This window comes from Acipenser ruthenus, chromosome 9 (assembly GCF_902713425.1).
Source record: "Acipenser ruthenus chromosome 9, fAciRut3.2 maternal haplotype, whole genome shotgun sequence".
In the NCBI taxonomy this organism is placed as follows: domain Eukaryota; kingdom Metazoa; phylum Chordata; class Actinopteri; order Acipenseriformes; family Acipenseridae; genus Acipenser; species Acipenser ruthenus.
The window spans coordinates 27919321-27934384 of NC_081197.1; the positions used below are offsets into that span (position 1 = coordinate 27919321).

General features: G+C 37.8%; 1 protein-coding gene across 3 annotated transcripts in view; it reads right to left on the reverse strand.

The window, feature by feature from the left end:
- Positions 1 to 11391, reverse strand: part of LOC117405262 (RNA-binding protein 26-like) — a 34626-nt gene extending 23235 nt beyond the window's left edge. For 2 of the 3 annotated variants that reach the window (XM_034008187.3, XM_059029812.1), the window contains exons 1-8: positions 10928 to 11390; positions 9053 to 9171; positions 8671 to 8810; positions 7803 to 7897; positions 7388 to 7590; positions 6842 to 7102; positions 789 to 1028; positions 102 to 251 (exon numbers count right to left, since the gene is read on the reverse strand). In XM_034008187.3, the coding sequence (XP_033864078.2) occupies positions 102 to 251; positions 789 to 1028; positions 6842 to 7102; positions 7388 to 7590; positions 7803 to 7897; positions 8671 to 8810; positions 9053 to 9171; positions 10928 to 10986 (1267 nt within the window). In that variant the 5' untranslated portion in view covers positions 10987 to 11390. Of the gene's footprint in view, positions 1 to 101; positions 252 to 788; positions 1029 to 6841; positions 7103 to 7387; positions 7591 to 7802; positions 7898 to 8670; positions 8811 to 9052; positions 9172 to 10927 lie in introns of all 3 variants that reach the window. The other variant, XM_034008188.3, reaches the window with a different exon arrangement.
- Positions 11392 to 15064: the final 3673 nt, after the last annotated feature.

A 15064-nucleotide genomic window follows, 5' to 3' on the forward strand; every position in this document is an offset into this window, starting at 1 on the left:
AGAATAGACAGGTTCTAAATACAAGATGAGTTGACACTGTGTGTACCATGCTTGTGAAAGTTTGGAGAACAGTTATCAAATAACATCTCAAGTAGTTATACCTGAAGTGAAGAGAGGGGGCTGAGCTTGAGGTGGTGGATGACGAATCACCGAGGTCACAATTGGAGGTACAGAACCTGTAATGGAGTTTGGGGGTGCATCCAAACCAGAGGGCTGGAGAGGTTGGAGAGGAGGAAGAGATGGTGGAGGCCCTGTCAACAGTTAGAAAACCGATGAACACTTAAAACTACTTGGTGATTGCATTGAAAAGAACTAAACCTATAACTTAGAAAACAAAACAATTATAGGACACCATTTGTCATTCTTACTTAGGGGTGAATATCATCAATAGAAAAAAGGCCTTTATTATATCATTTCATAAAAGCATACAGTAATTCCTGTTCAGATGTGTAAACTACGAGATACACATTTATTTTGTGAACAAAAAATATATTTTTCCAAGATATAGCCTTCATTATTGTAAGTGCAAGTATAACAGACAAGGTCTTTACCAATGTCTTCGATTTCAGCCAGACACCAGGTGGACATGGCTACAAGGTCTAGTGGATGAAAGCAATCTTAAATTGCTTCCACAAACTTGACCTGGTATGCAAATATTAAAAAAAAAAAAAAAAAACAACCTTGAGTGAATAGGTGGAACCCTAATCTAACTAATGTCACATTAATAATTGGATTCAGTAAAACGTGCTGGTAAAAAAATACAAATCTAGAACTAAACCCCCATTTACCTGTTACCAGTGGAAGGCTTGGAGGTAAAGGACTAGGAGGGGGCCCTGGCAGTCTTAAATTTATAGGAGGTGGTGTCATCATGGTGGGAGGTGGTGGAAGGCCAGGAGGGGGAGGTCCTTCAACAGGAGGGGGCTGTGCTGGAAATGGCAGCATGCCTGGGAGATTGACATCTTCCACAACCACTGGGTCACTTCCATGGTCAAACAGACACATATCTCCTCTCATGCAGAAGCCCTTTTCTAAAAAGAAACAAAATAAAGGTGTTTAGCAGTTTATTAGATATTAACATCCAGTGATATCTGGTATCATGGGATAAGTTTGGAAACATGAATTCAGAGCTCTAAATAATAATTGTAACGCAGGAAAATTAAGATGTGCTTGTAGTTGTGTTAAGCCAAACTGGCTTCATCAGTTTTGTCAAATTTTAGTTCATTTATATTGGATTGAGCCACTAAATTGGTTCCTGTGGATCTACAGCCCCCAGTGGTCACAGGATGTTATTATACAGTGCAGTCCATTTATAAGAATCACTGATATAAGAATCAACCGCATATACTGATCAAAACCACTGGGATCAAATCATTCCTATACTAACCAATGTAAAATAATCAGCTTATAAAAGAATCATTTCGTGGCAAACTGACTACATGCAATATGGTACTTTATCAAGGGCAATGACGTGTACAGCCAATAAAAGCTGTTTTTGAATCTGATCACATCTTGCGTGCACGTACACAGCGTGGATAGTGCAATGATGCTAATAATCAAACGTGACTGTGCCACTGCATTGTGCAGGTATGTTTTTTGTGTTCTCTGTTGAGTGAAAACGTGTTTCAATAAAGTTAATACACATTCATTGAATACATACTGAGTACAGCAGTGTTGTGTGATATGCATGTAGACGGCGCGGTGTGGCGCGAGGAGGAGGAGGAGGAGGGGAGGGGAGGGGATTGCAGCGCTTTGCATCTCTGTTTAATGAAAAACTGAGATTTGCATCGCAACAGAAAATAAGCCATAGATGTTTAAATGCAGTGGTATTCCTGACAGTAAAATACTGTACTGTCATTTTAATTCAAAAGCCATTACACGTAACACCGCACGGCAGTTAAACTAGGCACCCTCACGAGACGATCGCTTCAAGTATACTTTGGTAAAATATGATTCTGCAGCCTTGAGTAAATACAAGTCATAACCGTGATCGTATAACAAGCTGCTTACCCATGAGGACTTATTTTGATGTATTCTCCTCAGTGATTGAGCACCATTGACATCTGTATACTGTATTTAAACTGCTGATGACACACTTTTGCTAAGTTTTAAACTGGTGTTGGTTTTATTTTTCTTACACTGCGGTGGTGAAACAACTGCTAATAAAACAAACAAAATAAACCTAGCTCTAGCACGAATTAACAGTACTTTGTGTGGAACAAACACTAGATCTCTTACTCAAGTTTTGTTTCTTTTTGTTACTTCTGCTTCCTTACGCCTCTATACCCCCATCATAAAGCTATCGGCTAAGCCATTTCTATCGAGGTGTCATTAACCCTTTGCAGTCCATTTATTAAGTGCGTGTCAGGTCCAATTTATTTTCACATGCGCAGTTAATTTTAGACGCGCGGTTTAAAAGTATTTTTTTTCCCCCACAGTCAAACGGGTTTAAAAGGCCCTGCATATCAACAAAGCACTCACTAGGCATCTCCAGCCCCGCCCCACCCTTTCGTTCGCTATAGCTTTCACATATGCTAAGAAATAAATAATAATAATAATAATAATAATAATAATAATAATAATAATAATAATAATAATAATAATAATAATAGTACATACCGATCAATCATCTCCTGATCACTCGGTTTATCACCAAACGCCTCAATAATGCGATCCAAGTCATTATTTTATTACTATAACATCTGAAAAAAGGTCTGCAAATGTCCGTGATATTCTCTGAGCACTGATGCAGTAGCAGCCAGCTTGTTTCCTTATGGCCACCGTTATCTGATGCCAGGGGCAAGTATGACTATTCATAAGATACGCCCTTTTTTTTTTTTTTCCTGGCTTGTCTCGGCTCCTTTGCTCCCACTCGGCCATTGAATGGTTTTCTCAGCTTTTTCCGGAGAAAAAACGACTAGAAACCCGTTTTTTGCGTCTTTTTGATGATTTCGGACAGGGTCCGACATTGGACCGGATAGGAATAATTGCAATGTCGGACCAGGTCCGACATAGGACCGCAAAGGGTTAAGGTTTTTTTTTTTTTTTTAATTTAGTCATTGCCAATTATTTTGTATTACTTTCTCCCCAATTTGGAATGGCCAATTATTTTTAAGCTCAGCTCACCGCTACCACCCCTGCACTGACTCGGGAGGGCGAAGATGAACAGACGTTGTCCTCCGAAGCGTGTGCCGTCAGCCGACCGGTTTTTTGTTTATTTTTTTTTTACACTGCGGACTCACCATGCAGCCACCCAAGAGCTACAATGTCGGAGGACAACGCAGCTCTCGGGCAGCTTACAGGCAAGCCCGCAGGCACCCGGCCAGACTACAGAGGTCGCTGGTGCGCGGTGAGCCGAGGACACCCTGGCCGACCGACCCTCCCTCCCCCCGGGCGGCGCTCGGCCAATTGAGCGCCGCCCCCTGGAAGCTCCCACCCTCGGTCGGCAAAGGAATAGCCTGGACTCTAACTCGCGACGTCCAGACTATAGGGCACATCCTGCACTCCACGTGGAGCGCCTTTACTGGATGCGCCACTCGGGAGCCTACATTAACTTTAACAAGCAGTTAACCAAGTGACTATTATCCATACTTCGTTAACACTAGAAACGCCGGATTTTTGAACTACCTAGAACCGCCGCGTGGGTCACTTTGACCCATACATTTTTAAACTGCTTTGTTATGAAAATGAAAGGCATACTATCGGATACAACTGAAAAGGTTTATTCACGAACATCATATCTAACATTTTCATCGCAGAAACACAGTATTTAAATGGAAAATTAAACATAAAAGGCTTTATTTTTAAAATGAGCGCATATACAGCACGACTACAGTGAAAAAATATAATAAAATACAATTTTCAAAAGAAACGGGTATATGTACACACAACTATAAAACCAAAATCATTGTTTCTAATACTACATAAAAAGAAAATATAACACTACTTCAGGTATGACGGCTGCATTGTACTCTATGGAGGAGCGTACGCGTCTGCCAGTTGACTGCCTGCATCCAGGAGCTGTGTTGGAAACAGACGCAGTTCCATTGAACACTATTGTGTAAACTGGTACATACAAACGTGTAAAACCGAAATGTTTTTTTTTTCCTAAAAGTAATATAAAAAAAAGAATATATAACAAGTTTCATATTAGGCACATAAATGGTTATCCTACCTGTCATTTCAGTTTGCTGTATGCATCTGAGTGCAGCTTGCCGTATACCAATCGAAATGACTACTTTCAAGATTAAATATTTCCTTCTGATATATTCCCAGTTACATTTGTGAAACAAAAACAAAGGACTGTTGTCTCCCTTGTACATTGAAAAATAAGCAACTAGGCTTTCACTGAGTTTGCATCTTGACAAATCCACAATCATAGCAATCGCTGTCTGTCAGTCTACAAACAAAGAAAGGCTTGAAATAAAAAAATTTTAAAAAACACATCTTGTTTGCTGCATTTACAAAAAAACTAGAATATCTTGCGTTATATTAAAAAAAAAAAAGACATATATTGTAATGGCGGTTCTAGGTAGAACTGTTTATAACTATAATTTTTGGCTATTCTGGCTATCAAACGCCATCTGGATATTTAATTCATATATTTAGGAAAAGTCAAAAACGGACACACACACATACGATTTACAACTGAAGAGTACTTAACATTTTAAATCCAAAATGGGCCAAACTGACCCGCTGTGGATTTTTCCTGGGCGTGCATATATGCGGGAACTCGTGACATCTAGGTCAACCCAATACACTGCAGCCAGGGAACAAGCTTGTATCATTCTCATACTAAGGCTGGGACCAAATCAAAACTGTGACAACTCGCTAATTGCACTTAGCAAAACGGTACTTGATAGCGTTTTCTTTTTATGAGTAGAAGAAATAAGATACTTACAAAAAAAAAAAAAAACACGATTAAATAGAGTTTGGTTAAGTGCGATTAGCGGGTGGTCAAAGTTTTGATTTGGTCACAGCCCAAGTTTGATTCTGCACCACAGTAATCATATCAGTCCACTTTTAAGAATCATCCGCTTGTAAGAATCAAAACTCGGGACGGATGTGATTCTTATAAACGGACTGCACTTTATATGTCAAAACAAGCGCAACAGAGTTCATCTCAATCCCTACAAGTACAGTGTCTTGAAGATCTGTCAAGAGAATGGGACATGACAATACACGCACCCTTTTTTTTCTAACTGACAAATAAACTCAATACAGTGTTACTGCATTACTTATACCAATGCATTGTACAATTACAAATTACACATTGTACAAATAGACATACATTTCTTGTATTGATTATTTTCCTGGTACCCCCATTGTCACCTCGATCAGTTGTAAGCAGCAAATCACGTCTGAGAAGAACTGCAGCTCATGTGATAGACAGATAGAGACAGAGATCTATATATCTATCTATACACATATATACATACAGTGCTCCCTCGCTAGAACACGGGTCTCGGGGGTCACACAATATGAGCGTTATAAACGGGGGAGGGGGTCGGGGGCGCTGCGGGACACACAAGACATATCTGGCAAATACTAAATAAAATAACTCCCTCTCTATAATGCATATATAGTGAAGCAAAAACGTAACTTTCCGTGAATTAACTATGCATAAAGCACCATGTAATCAACGCTATATTTTTTACAGAAAAAACATTCCCACTCATGGATCATTTTAATTAATAGTTTTTAAACTATAAATAGCCTGGCTAAACGGCCATTCCCAACAACAACATAGGAGGCTTGTTGCTAGGGAGCTGACGTCACTGCCTTGTGGCTTTTGCTAGTGCATTACTGCCACAAGGGAACACCTTGTTGGCTAAAATAAAAAAAAGCAAGTAGATATTTAATTAGCTTCATGTTATTGTGCAATACGTATGTATATGATAACAATACAATATTAATGCTTTGTTTTTAATTGTTTTGTACATTGTTGTTTGTGATGTGTAGTACGAAATAAAACTAAACAGTAATTCTAAGTGCCTATGTATATTGCAGCTAAGGCATACGCAGTTAGACGGTAAAAAAATCGGGAGCCAACTCCAGGACTGCGATATATCCGAATCCACAGTATAGCGAGGGGCGATATAACGAGGGGTGGGTGTATTTAATTTATTATGTCTACACAGGGTAATTTAACAAATGTGACATTCTCAATTGCATTTATTTTTTTGGGTTGCATTTTGTAACAAAAGGTTTCCGTTTGGGTTCACATGCCGAGTGTTTCTGTATGCCTACAGCACTAGTAGCACCAGCACCTTTCATCACCAAACCATATTGAGGGCGATCAGAATCAATTAGGTAGGTCTTGTCATAACACTTGATTTATGTTACTATATTAAAGTATTAAGGGATATTAATATGAACCGTCTACATAGAGAAAAGTGATGAGCTCTTAAATTCTACCAGCTTGCTGGGAAATTCCTAAACGCTGTAACCCTAGGCAATACCCTAGTTTTCTGTCTTGTTCAGTCCTGTATGGGTCTTTCTACATCCTTTATTCTAACCGAGCTGTAGTAAATACTGTGACTTTCAATTAGGAAATGCAGCAGTTGGAAGATTAAAGGTAAGGTCAGAAAACGTATTCAGTCTCCATCTGCATACAAATATGGCAGAGGCCGAAACAATAAGCTTATCAAACTGTTTATTTTATTAAAACAGTTTTTTTTTTTTTTCTGTGTATCAATTACTTCTTATCGAAAAAAACAGTTAACTATGTGCCACACTGTGACATTTTAGCTGATGGACTTTTAATTCCAATTCGTCCTGCAATCAGTCAATAATCAGTCAACTGGTTCATCATGACACTTAATAAAATGGTTAAGATATTTACCGTCATAATCCCTGCAGCGTTTCTTTGGTGGTGGTCCTCTCCCATATGAGCCATGATCTATTTGATCTTCATGGAATTCTGACCAGCTTTCGCTAGTGTTGTTGCCATGGTGAGTTGGTGCTATAACAGTGATAGTACTGCTGAGTGATGGGACAGGATAGTGATCAGATGAAACCAATGATGCTGAAGTATAATTGTTCTCTGAAGGCTCGGTTCTTTCTGTTCTGTCTAGGTCATATTTGGATTTACCAGTGTCCCTTTCTAAAAAAATAAAATAAATAAATAAAAGACATTGCATCCAAAACGTAAGAGGGTTATATAAAAACATAACTTTTTTTTTTTAAACTCAGTTGTTTGTAGTTTTTACACATTAAGAAAGCTGATGCCTAATAAATCCATGAAAATATTTGCTCTCAATATAGCAATTTAACAAATACCTTTTTGAAAGAGTCTGCTGTGTGAAACAGAATGCTAATCTGCAAAAGAATGTCTAAAATTGAAAAAAAATGTCTAAAACATTCTTTATAAAAGCAGCCAAGATGGTACCTCTGCTTGTTCTGCTTCGGCTTCTTGTTCTGCTTCTGTCCCGGTCACGAGGCCTGTCTTTGCTGCGGCTGCGACTCCTGCTGTAACTGCGGCTGCGACCCCTCCTCCTGTTATATCTGTCCCTGTAGGAGTCTCTCCTTGGAGGATTTCGCTCGTAATCCCTTTTTCGAGAGCGGTCGTCCTTTTTTCGGTCATCCCGAATTCTATAGGGGGGAAAAGAAAACGCAAAACTGTCAAGTGTGGATAAAACAAAAAAACAAACAAAAAAAAAAAGGCCTTTTTGCACACATACAAGAACAGAGAAGAAAAATCTCGAATGACAGTACAGCAATATCGATATTCTGCTTGTCACTCATACAGGATAAAATTGCCCTCGCAGTTGCTCAGTGAAGTGTCGGCATTGGTATGGTCTTACCTGCTGTCTCTGTACCGTGAACTGGACTGCTGGGGGCTGTGATTTATTCTTCTGGGGAATTTTTTTGTGTCCCTCTCTTCTTCCTTGTTTACCTGCTATTCAAAAGCAAGATATAACAATTTCAAATTAGCGTTTTGGAACACCATTGACTTACAACATTGTCATAATATTCTGCATCCTTTGGACTGCAAATGTTCTTTAAACATCTGTCTTGGTAAATCATTAGGTTCCACATTTCCCACAGTACCTTATTCTTTAAAGAGAACTGTAAACTAACATAATGTCAACCACGTTTCATCACAACTGGATGAGAGGTTCTCTAGATACCTGCAAACATGTTTAATTGTGTCAAGCATACATATAGTACAGACTAACCGGCGTCTTCACCGTATCCCAGTCGCATAAATATTAATTCACAGTGGTGGATAATAAATACACAGCTATGAATATAAACACACAGCACTGCCACAAAAAGGTGACGTCTGAGCTGTTCTCAGACACAGGAGTTTTTCCTGACTCGCCACTTCCCTTGCACGGCACGGTTTGCTAACCTCACAAAGACCAGTGTGCAACAACGATTACATTAAAGAGAGGATACTGATTGAAAATGAGTTGAATCCGCAAAATATACTTGAAATGGCGGAATAATCCACCTATAATGATATTCTATGGGGGATATACTGCAATGTTCTGCAGCATTTAAAAAAAAAAATTGCTATCAGTCTGTACCAATGACACCGGCTGTTCAATTTCTATATGGTCGATAAGTGTACGCTATTTAAATAACTGTTTTTTATATCTGTTTTTGAGCTGTCTCTTGCTTGGTTTACAGTAAACATTAATTTATACTACAGACAAGCATAGTTACCTCATCTTTTTTTACATCATCTTTCTCTGGGTGTTGAAAAGGTTCTGTTCTTACAGTCGTCGATGAAGGCTGCTCAAACTGAGGTAGATAACTCTTTGAATTCACAGCATTGAAAAGCTTGTCAACAAAAATCTGGGTATCTAGAAACACAAATCCACAACACTAATTTATAATCTTCCACAACAGGGTTTATTATCATTGATCAACACATGAAACTTACAAATGAATTAAATATATAACAATTATATGTGGGGGAAAAAAGTTCAATACGATTCAATAAACAAACATCCTATACGATTAATCTGCATAGTACAGTTGCTTTGAATTATAATCGTCTTAAAAGTCCTATTAAATCACTAAAAAGATTAAGCAGTAACGTTACCTTTCTGAAGAAATACATCCAACTGGTCTATGCATAATGCTTTAAGTTCTTTCTCGGTTTTATCCTTTTTAACTAAGGCAACAACATATTTAGCAAGAGCAGATGGATCAGCATCACATCTGGGAATACAAAGAATGAAATACTGATTAGTTTTGGATGAGTAGACGGTAGTATAGTTAGAAAACACTGAGATTTAGACTATGAGCAAATGAGTATAAACGTGTGCAGGTATTTTCACATTTAAAAAGGCTATCAATTATTTCTTGATGCAATACAATGTCATCAAGAACTAGTTTACAACATAAAAATGTAGAACATGTGTTATAAAATGAGTAATAAATGGAATATTAGTAGATATAAAAGTATCCCTTTAACCTGTATTATTATTTATTTCTTAGCAGACACCTTTATCCAGGGCGACTTACAATTGTTACAAAATATCACATTATTTTTACATACAATTACCCATTTATACAATTGGGTTTTTACTGGAGCAATCTAGGTAAAGTACCTTGCTCACGGGTCCAGCAGTAGTGTCCCCCACCGGGGATTGAACCCACGACCCTCCGGTCAAGAGTCCAGAGCCCTAACCACTACTCCACACTGCTGCCCCCATGTTTGTTGTTTTTACTACTGGGACCCCAATGAGTGAATCCAAGACTCAAACAAAGTATATATTCGTGAAGGTGACTAAATATCTGAAGGAATAACACCCTGGCATGTGACAACATTGATGATGTCAAAGAAAACAGTCCAGCTCATCCCAGGGGTGCTCAATAGCACAGATCCAGGAATTGTGCTAGCCATTGGATGTGTGAGAAGGCTGGATCATGTTCCTCTCACTGACTGGCTGCCACAATTCTCAGATATTCACAACATTTGTAAGGAAGTTTCTAGCAACCTTTAACGCATTGCTGTGTCTCTTCTGGTTCACTTAACACATCCTCTGTTTTAAAGGGCTGAATTCGTTGCTTTTTCATGAATAATACTGGACAGCATAGCATTCACCAAAATGGATAAGCTTTTGGTATAAGTATGTCAGGACATGACTAAAATAAAACCATAAGCCAAGTTGAAGAAACTGCCCAACTTAACCTTTGGGTTATCAAAAAATGTATTTGCCTCGAGTTAACATACACGTTTGTACACCTACCTACACCTGCTAACAAACTCAGCATCATAATTCTTATGAGAATTTATAGTACAGTACATATAAAATAAATCTACAGTACATGTGAAGGCATTCAACGTGTGACGAGAAAAACTATGCAACTGACTTTACCATCAGTGTTTGATCATGTAGCTGGAAACGTTTTTATTTTTGTTATGGGAAAACATCAGATACATTTAGTTTAATGTCGGTTCTGAGGAAAAGATATCTGCCAGCGTTGGTTGTTTACGTTACGATTAATAACTCTGTTAAAGGGAATTGTATTAAAATATTAAATGAATGGTGAGAGTTGACGTTTTCAGCGATATCTGGTCGCAGCACGAATTAAACATGTGTGGAAAGCTATTCAATTGTCAATTCGCTAGCCATTCTTCCGATTTACAAATAATTTGGACGACATGATGGTGGCAGAGTCATCTTTGGCTACTATGTCCCATGCCATGCTGAGCATAGCAAACAGAACATCTAGTCTGTAAATCAATGTTTTGTTATGAGGAAAGACTGTTCTAGTACAAAGCGTAGCAGCGCTAAACAGTAGCACTACTAAACTACTGTGCAGTCTGTTAAAATCAATACAGTGCAAGGTGGATGTACACACACCTCGGTATTTATCACAATTTGTGCTACAAGTCACACTCAAAAGCGGTGGATGAATAATCTCTGCACACCAAATGTATGAAGTTCCATATTAGTACAGTACTTACATGGGTTCTAGGGTCTTTGAGAGCCACGACTTCAGAGCCTCAAGGTTTTCTATTATCATTTTAGAAACTGATCAGCCCTCTAAAATGTTTTCAGGGCTGAGCCCCAGCAACGTTGAATCAAATGCAACAGAATATAACTAATTTGTTTCCCAAAAGCAAGTTGCAATGAGGGGACCGAAATGTGCAAAAAGGCCCGACAGCACCTGTGCAGAGAGAAACGTGGGATCGTGTGACCTGTAACGATATATATGTATCTATATTTTTTCTAGAACCGCTGCTGTCAAGCACTTAAATGTAGCTTTTGCCGTATGAGATAAACTAAATCAACAAAAGTAGAAATGACTACGAACAGACTTTTTTTTTACCCTTTCCTGACTGCTTACTCCACGAAAATGGCGGCTGTTAGTCTCGTTGGAAAATGAAAACTCGCGAGACGTATTTTTTTTTTCGTGAAAACGTCACTGTTGATTTTCGAACAAGCCGATCGTTCCAATAACTCATGCAATTGCGCGCGCACACTAACTCCACCCCTACAATGACGCAATGGTATAGACGTAACATTGTAAAAACGAAACCTACAAACCGTGCTGTTTTAGTTCAACCAACTAGAGAAGGGAGCGTGAGACTAGGGAAAATTGGATTTAGTCCCATGTGTTGAATAATGCACATGAGTTTTAATCCTTTATAGGGCACACATAAAATCTGATTGCTACAATTTTTCTTTGCTGATTTTATCAAAATAAGGTAGACTGCATATCTTATTTTTACATTTTGCAAAAAAATGAAGAAAACAAAAGTAGGTGCCAAATGTGTCCCCTAGCTCAAAAAGGGTTCCGAACCTCAAGTTGGAGGTATAGTTGTATATGTATGTAAACTAGCAATAAAACAGAACACTTTCAGTGCCAAAATGTTTATTCCGAAAGGACTATTTAAACACATATGCATGCAATAGTGCTTTGCAATACAAACAATATTTAACTTGTATGTACAATAACATTGTATATTAAACCTTGAACCATAAATCTATAGGGTATATATTTTTTGTTTTCAATAAAATATAAAATAATGTGAGTGGAGAATTCTTTTTTTTTTTTTTTTTTTTTTTTTTTGGTTTTGAGGCATAAAATCAAATACCAACAGTAACACATTCATCTCTCCCAGTTTATGCCATGGAATAACTCGCTGAACATGGAATAAATCATTACCGAGTGAGAGGTTAAAAAAAACATGTATTGAAGGAATATAAAAATGCGATAACTAATTCACGACAGTATACTCCTTTCTATACTTTTTAAAGTCAGTTCACTTTAAACATCTTGAAACTGCAAACAAAATAATATTTGTACCGTTAACTAATACTGAAATGACCTTGCTCAATACATAATCGCATCTATCAAAGACGGACGGTGTATTTGTTTGTGAACGTAAAAAATGTAATTTATTTACAAAAATACACAAAGCATAATTGATGAATGATTTAAAAATAATAAAATAATATAAAATATAGTTTTTATTGCATAATACCTACAAATAAATCCACCATACCAAATCGAGTGTATTCGTAGAACTGCACAACAACCCTGACCAGGCTAGGAGACAGATTTGGCCCCTACATACTACGAAATATTTTATGAACATAGCTTTATGACATTCAGAAATACACATCATATTTGAAATCTATATACTTTTATCTATTAAGATTTATTTTTTTATCTTGATTACCTTGAACAATATGTACGTAAACACTAATATAACGCGACACTTCATGTTAATTTTCAAATTGATCACAAAATGGCAGAGACGAAAATGTAAGAACAGTTATTTTGCTAAATGTCGCCATCTATAGGTAGTTTACAGGGTCAAACACTGGATAGATATGGTACTTTGCCTGAAGGCAGGAGTGTTTGATTGGACACATTGAACATGTGACTTTTATACCTCTGAAAACAAGGTGCCGTATCTGTCATTTAAACTGATTTAATACAATAATTTTGAACGACCTAAAAGGCCTAATTTGAGAAACTAATTGACCATATATGTATATGCACGTCATAGGAAATAAACATAAATGTGTTTTTAAAAATGCATAACAGCAGACAGTATTTGTACTTTTCATTGGACACAATGTTGTTCTCCGATTTATTGACTGTTACTTAATTCACCAAATTTGTAACTGCCATTTGCTAAGACAAACAAGTTCAATAACCTTACAAGAGTTGTAGTCGATGTTTTTAACCAGCAATATTTAGAACAATACATTGGTAAATGACAGTTTTGTAAGTAGAGGGTGTAAGGTTTGGGGAGGGGGCTGGAGGCTCAGGATGAGGGATGGGAGATGGCAGAAAATCAACCATTACAAAAAATAGTCTAGATCTATTGTGTCTTTTTTCCTTATTATTCCTGTTATACTTATTGTTTTGTTTATTTTCCATTCAGATGTAACACTTCAATAAATCCATTTAGTAAAAAAAAATATTCCTGTTAACTATGTGTGTGTGTATATATATATATATATATATATATATATATATATATATATATATATATATATATATATATATACAGTGCCTTGCGAAAGTATTCGGCCCCCTTGAACTTTGCGACCTTTTGCCACATTTCAGGCTTCAAACATAAAGATATGAAACTGTAATTTTTTGTGAAGAATCAACAACAAGTGGGACACAATCATGAAGTTGAACGAAATTTATTGGATATTTCAAACTTTTTTTACAAATAAAAAACTGAAAAATTGGGCGTGCAAAATTATTCAGCCCCCTTAAGTTAATACTTTGTAGCGCCACCTTTTGCTGCGATTACAGCTGTAAGTCGCTTGGGGTATGTCTCTATCAGTTTTGCACATCGAGAGACTGAAATCTTTGCCCATTCCTCCTTGCAAAACAGCTCGAGCTCAGTGAGGTTGGATGGAGAGCATTTGTGAACAGCAGTTTTCAGTTCTTTCCACAGATTCTCGATTGGATTCAGGTCTGGACTTTGACTTGGCCATTCTAACACCTGGATATGTTTATTTGTGAACCATTCCATTGTAGATTTTGCTTTATGTCTTGGATCATTGTCTTGTTGGAAGACAAATCTCCGTCCCAGTCTCAGGTCTTTTGCAGACTCCATCAGGTTTTCTTCCAGAATGGTCCTGTATTTGGCTCCATCCATCTTCCCATCAATTTTAACCATCTTCCCTGTCCCTGCTGAAGAAAAGCAGGCCCAAACCATGATGCTGCCACCACCATGTTTGACAGTGGGGATGGTGTGTTCAGGGTGATGAGCTGTGTTGCTTTTACGCCAAACATAACGTTTTGCATTGTTGCCAAAAAGTTCGATTTTGGTTTCATCTGACCAGAGCACCTTCTTCCACATGTTTGGTGTGTCTCCCAGGTGGCTTGTGGCAAACTGTAAACGACACTTTTTACGGATATCTTTAAGAAATGGCTTTCTTCTTGCCACTCTTCCATAAAGGCCAGATTTGTGCAGTATACGACTGATTGTTGTCCTATGGACAGAGTCTCCCACCTCAGCTGTAGATCTCTGCAGTTCATCCAGAGTGATCATGGGCCTCTTGGCTGCATCTCTGATCAGCCTTCTCCTTGTATGAGCTGAAAGTTTAGAGGGACGGCCAGGTCTTGGTAGATTTGCAGTGGTCTGATACTCCTTCCATTTCAATATTATCGCTTGCACAGTGCTCCTTGGGATGTTTAAAGCTTGGGAAATCTTTTTGTATCCAAATCCGGCTTTAAACTTCTCCACAACAGTATCTCGGACCTGCCTGGTGTGTTCCTTGTTCTTCATGATGCTCTCTGCGCTTTAAACGGACCTCTGAGACTATCACAGTGCAGGTGCATTTATACGGAGACTTGATTACACACAGGTGGATTCTATTTATCATCATTAGTCATTTAGGTCAACATTGGATCATTCAGAGATCCTCACTGAACTTCTGGAGAGAGTTTGCTGCACTGAAAGTAAAGGGGCTGAATAATTTTGCACGCCCAATTTTTCAGTTTTTTATTTGTTAAAAAAGTTTGAAATATCCAATAAATTTCGTTCCACTTCATGATTGTGTCCCACTTGTTGTTGATTCTTCACAAAAAATTACAGTTTCATATCTTTATGTTTGAAGCCTGA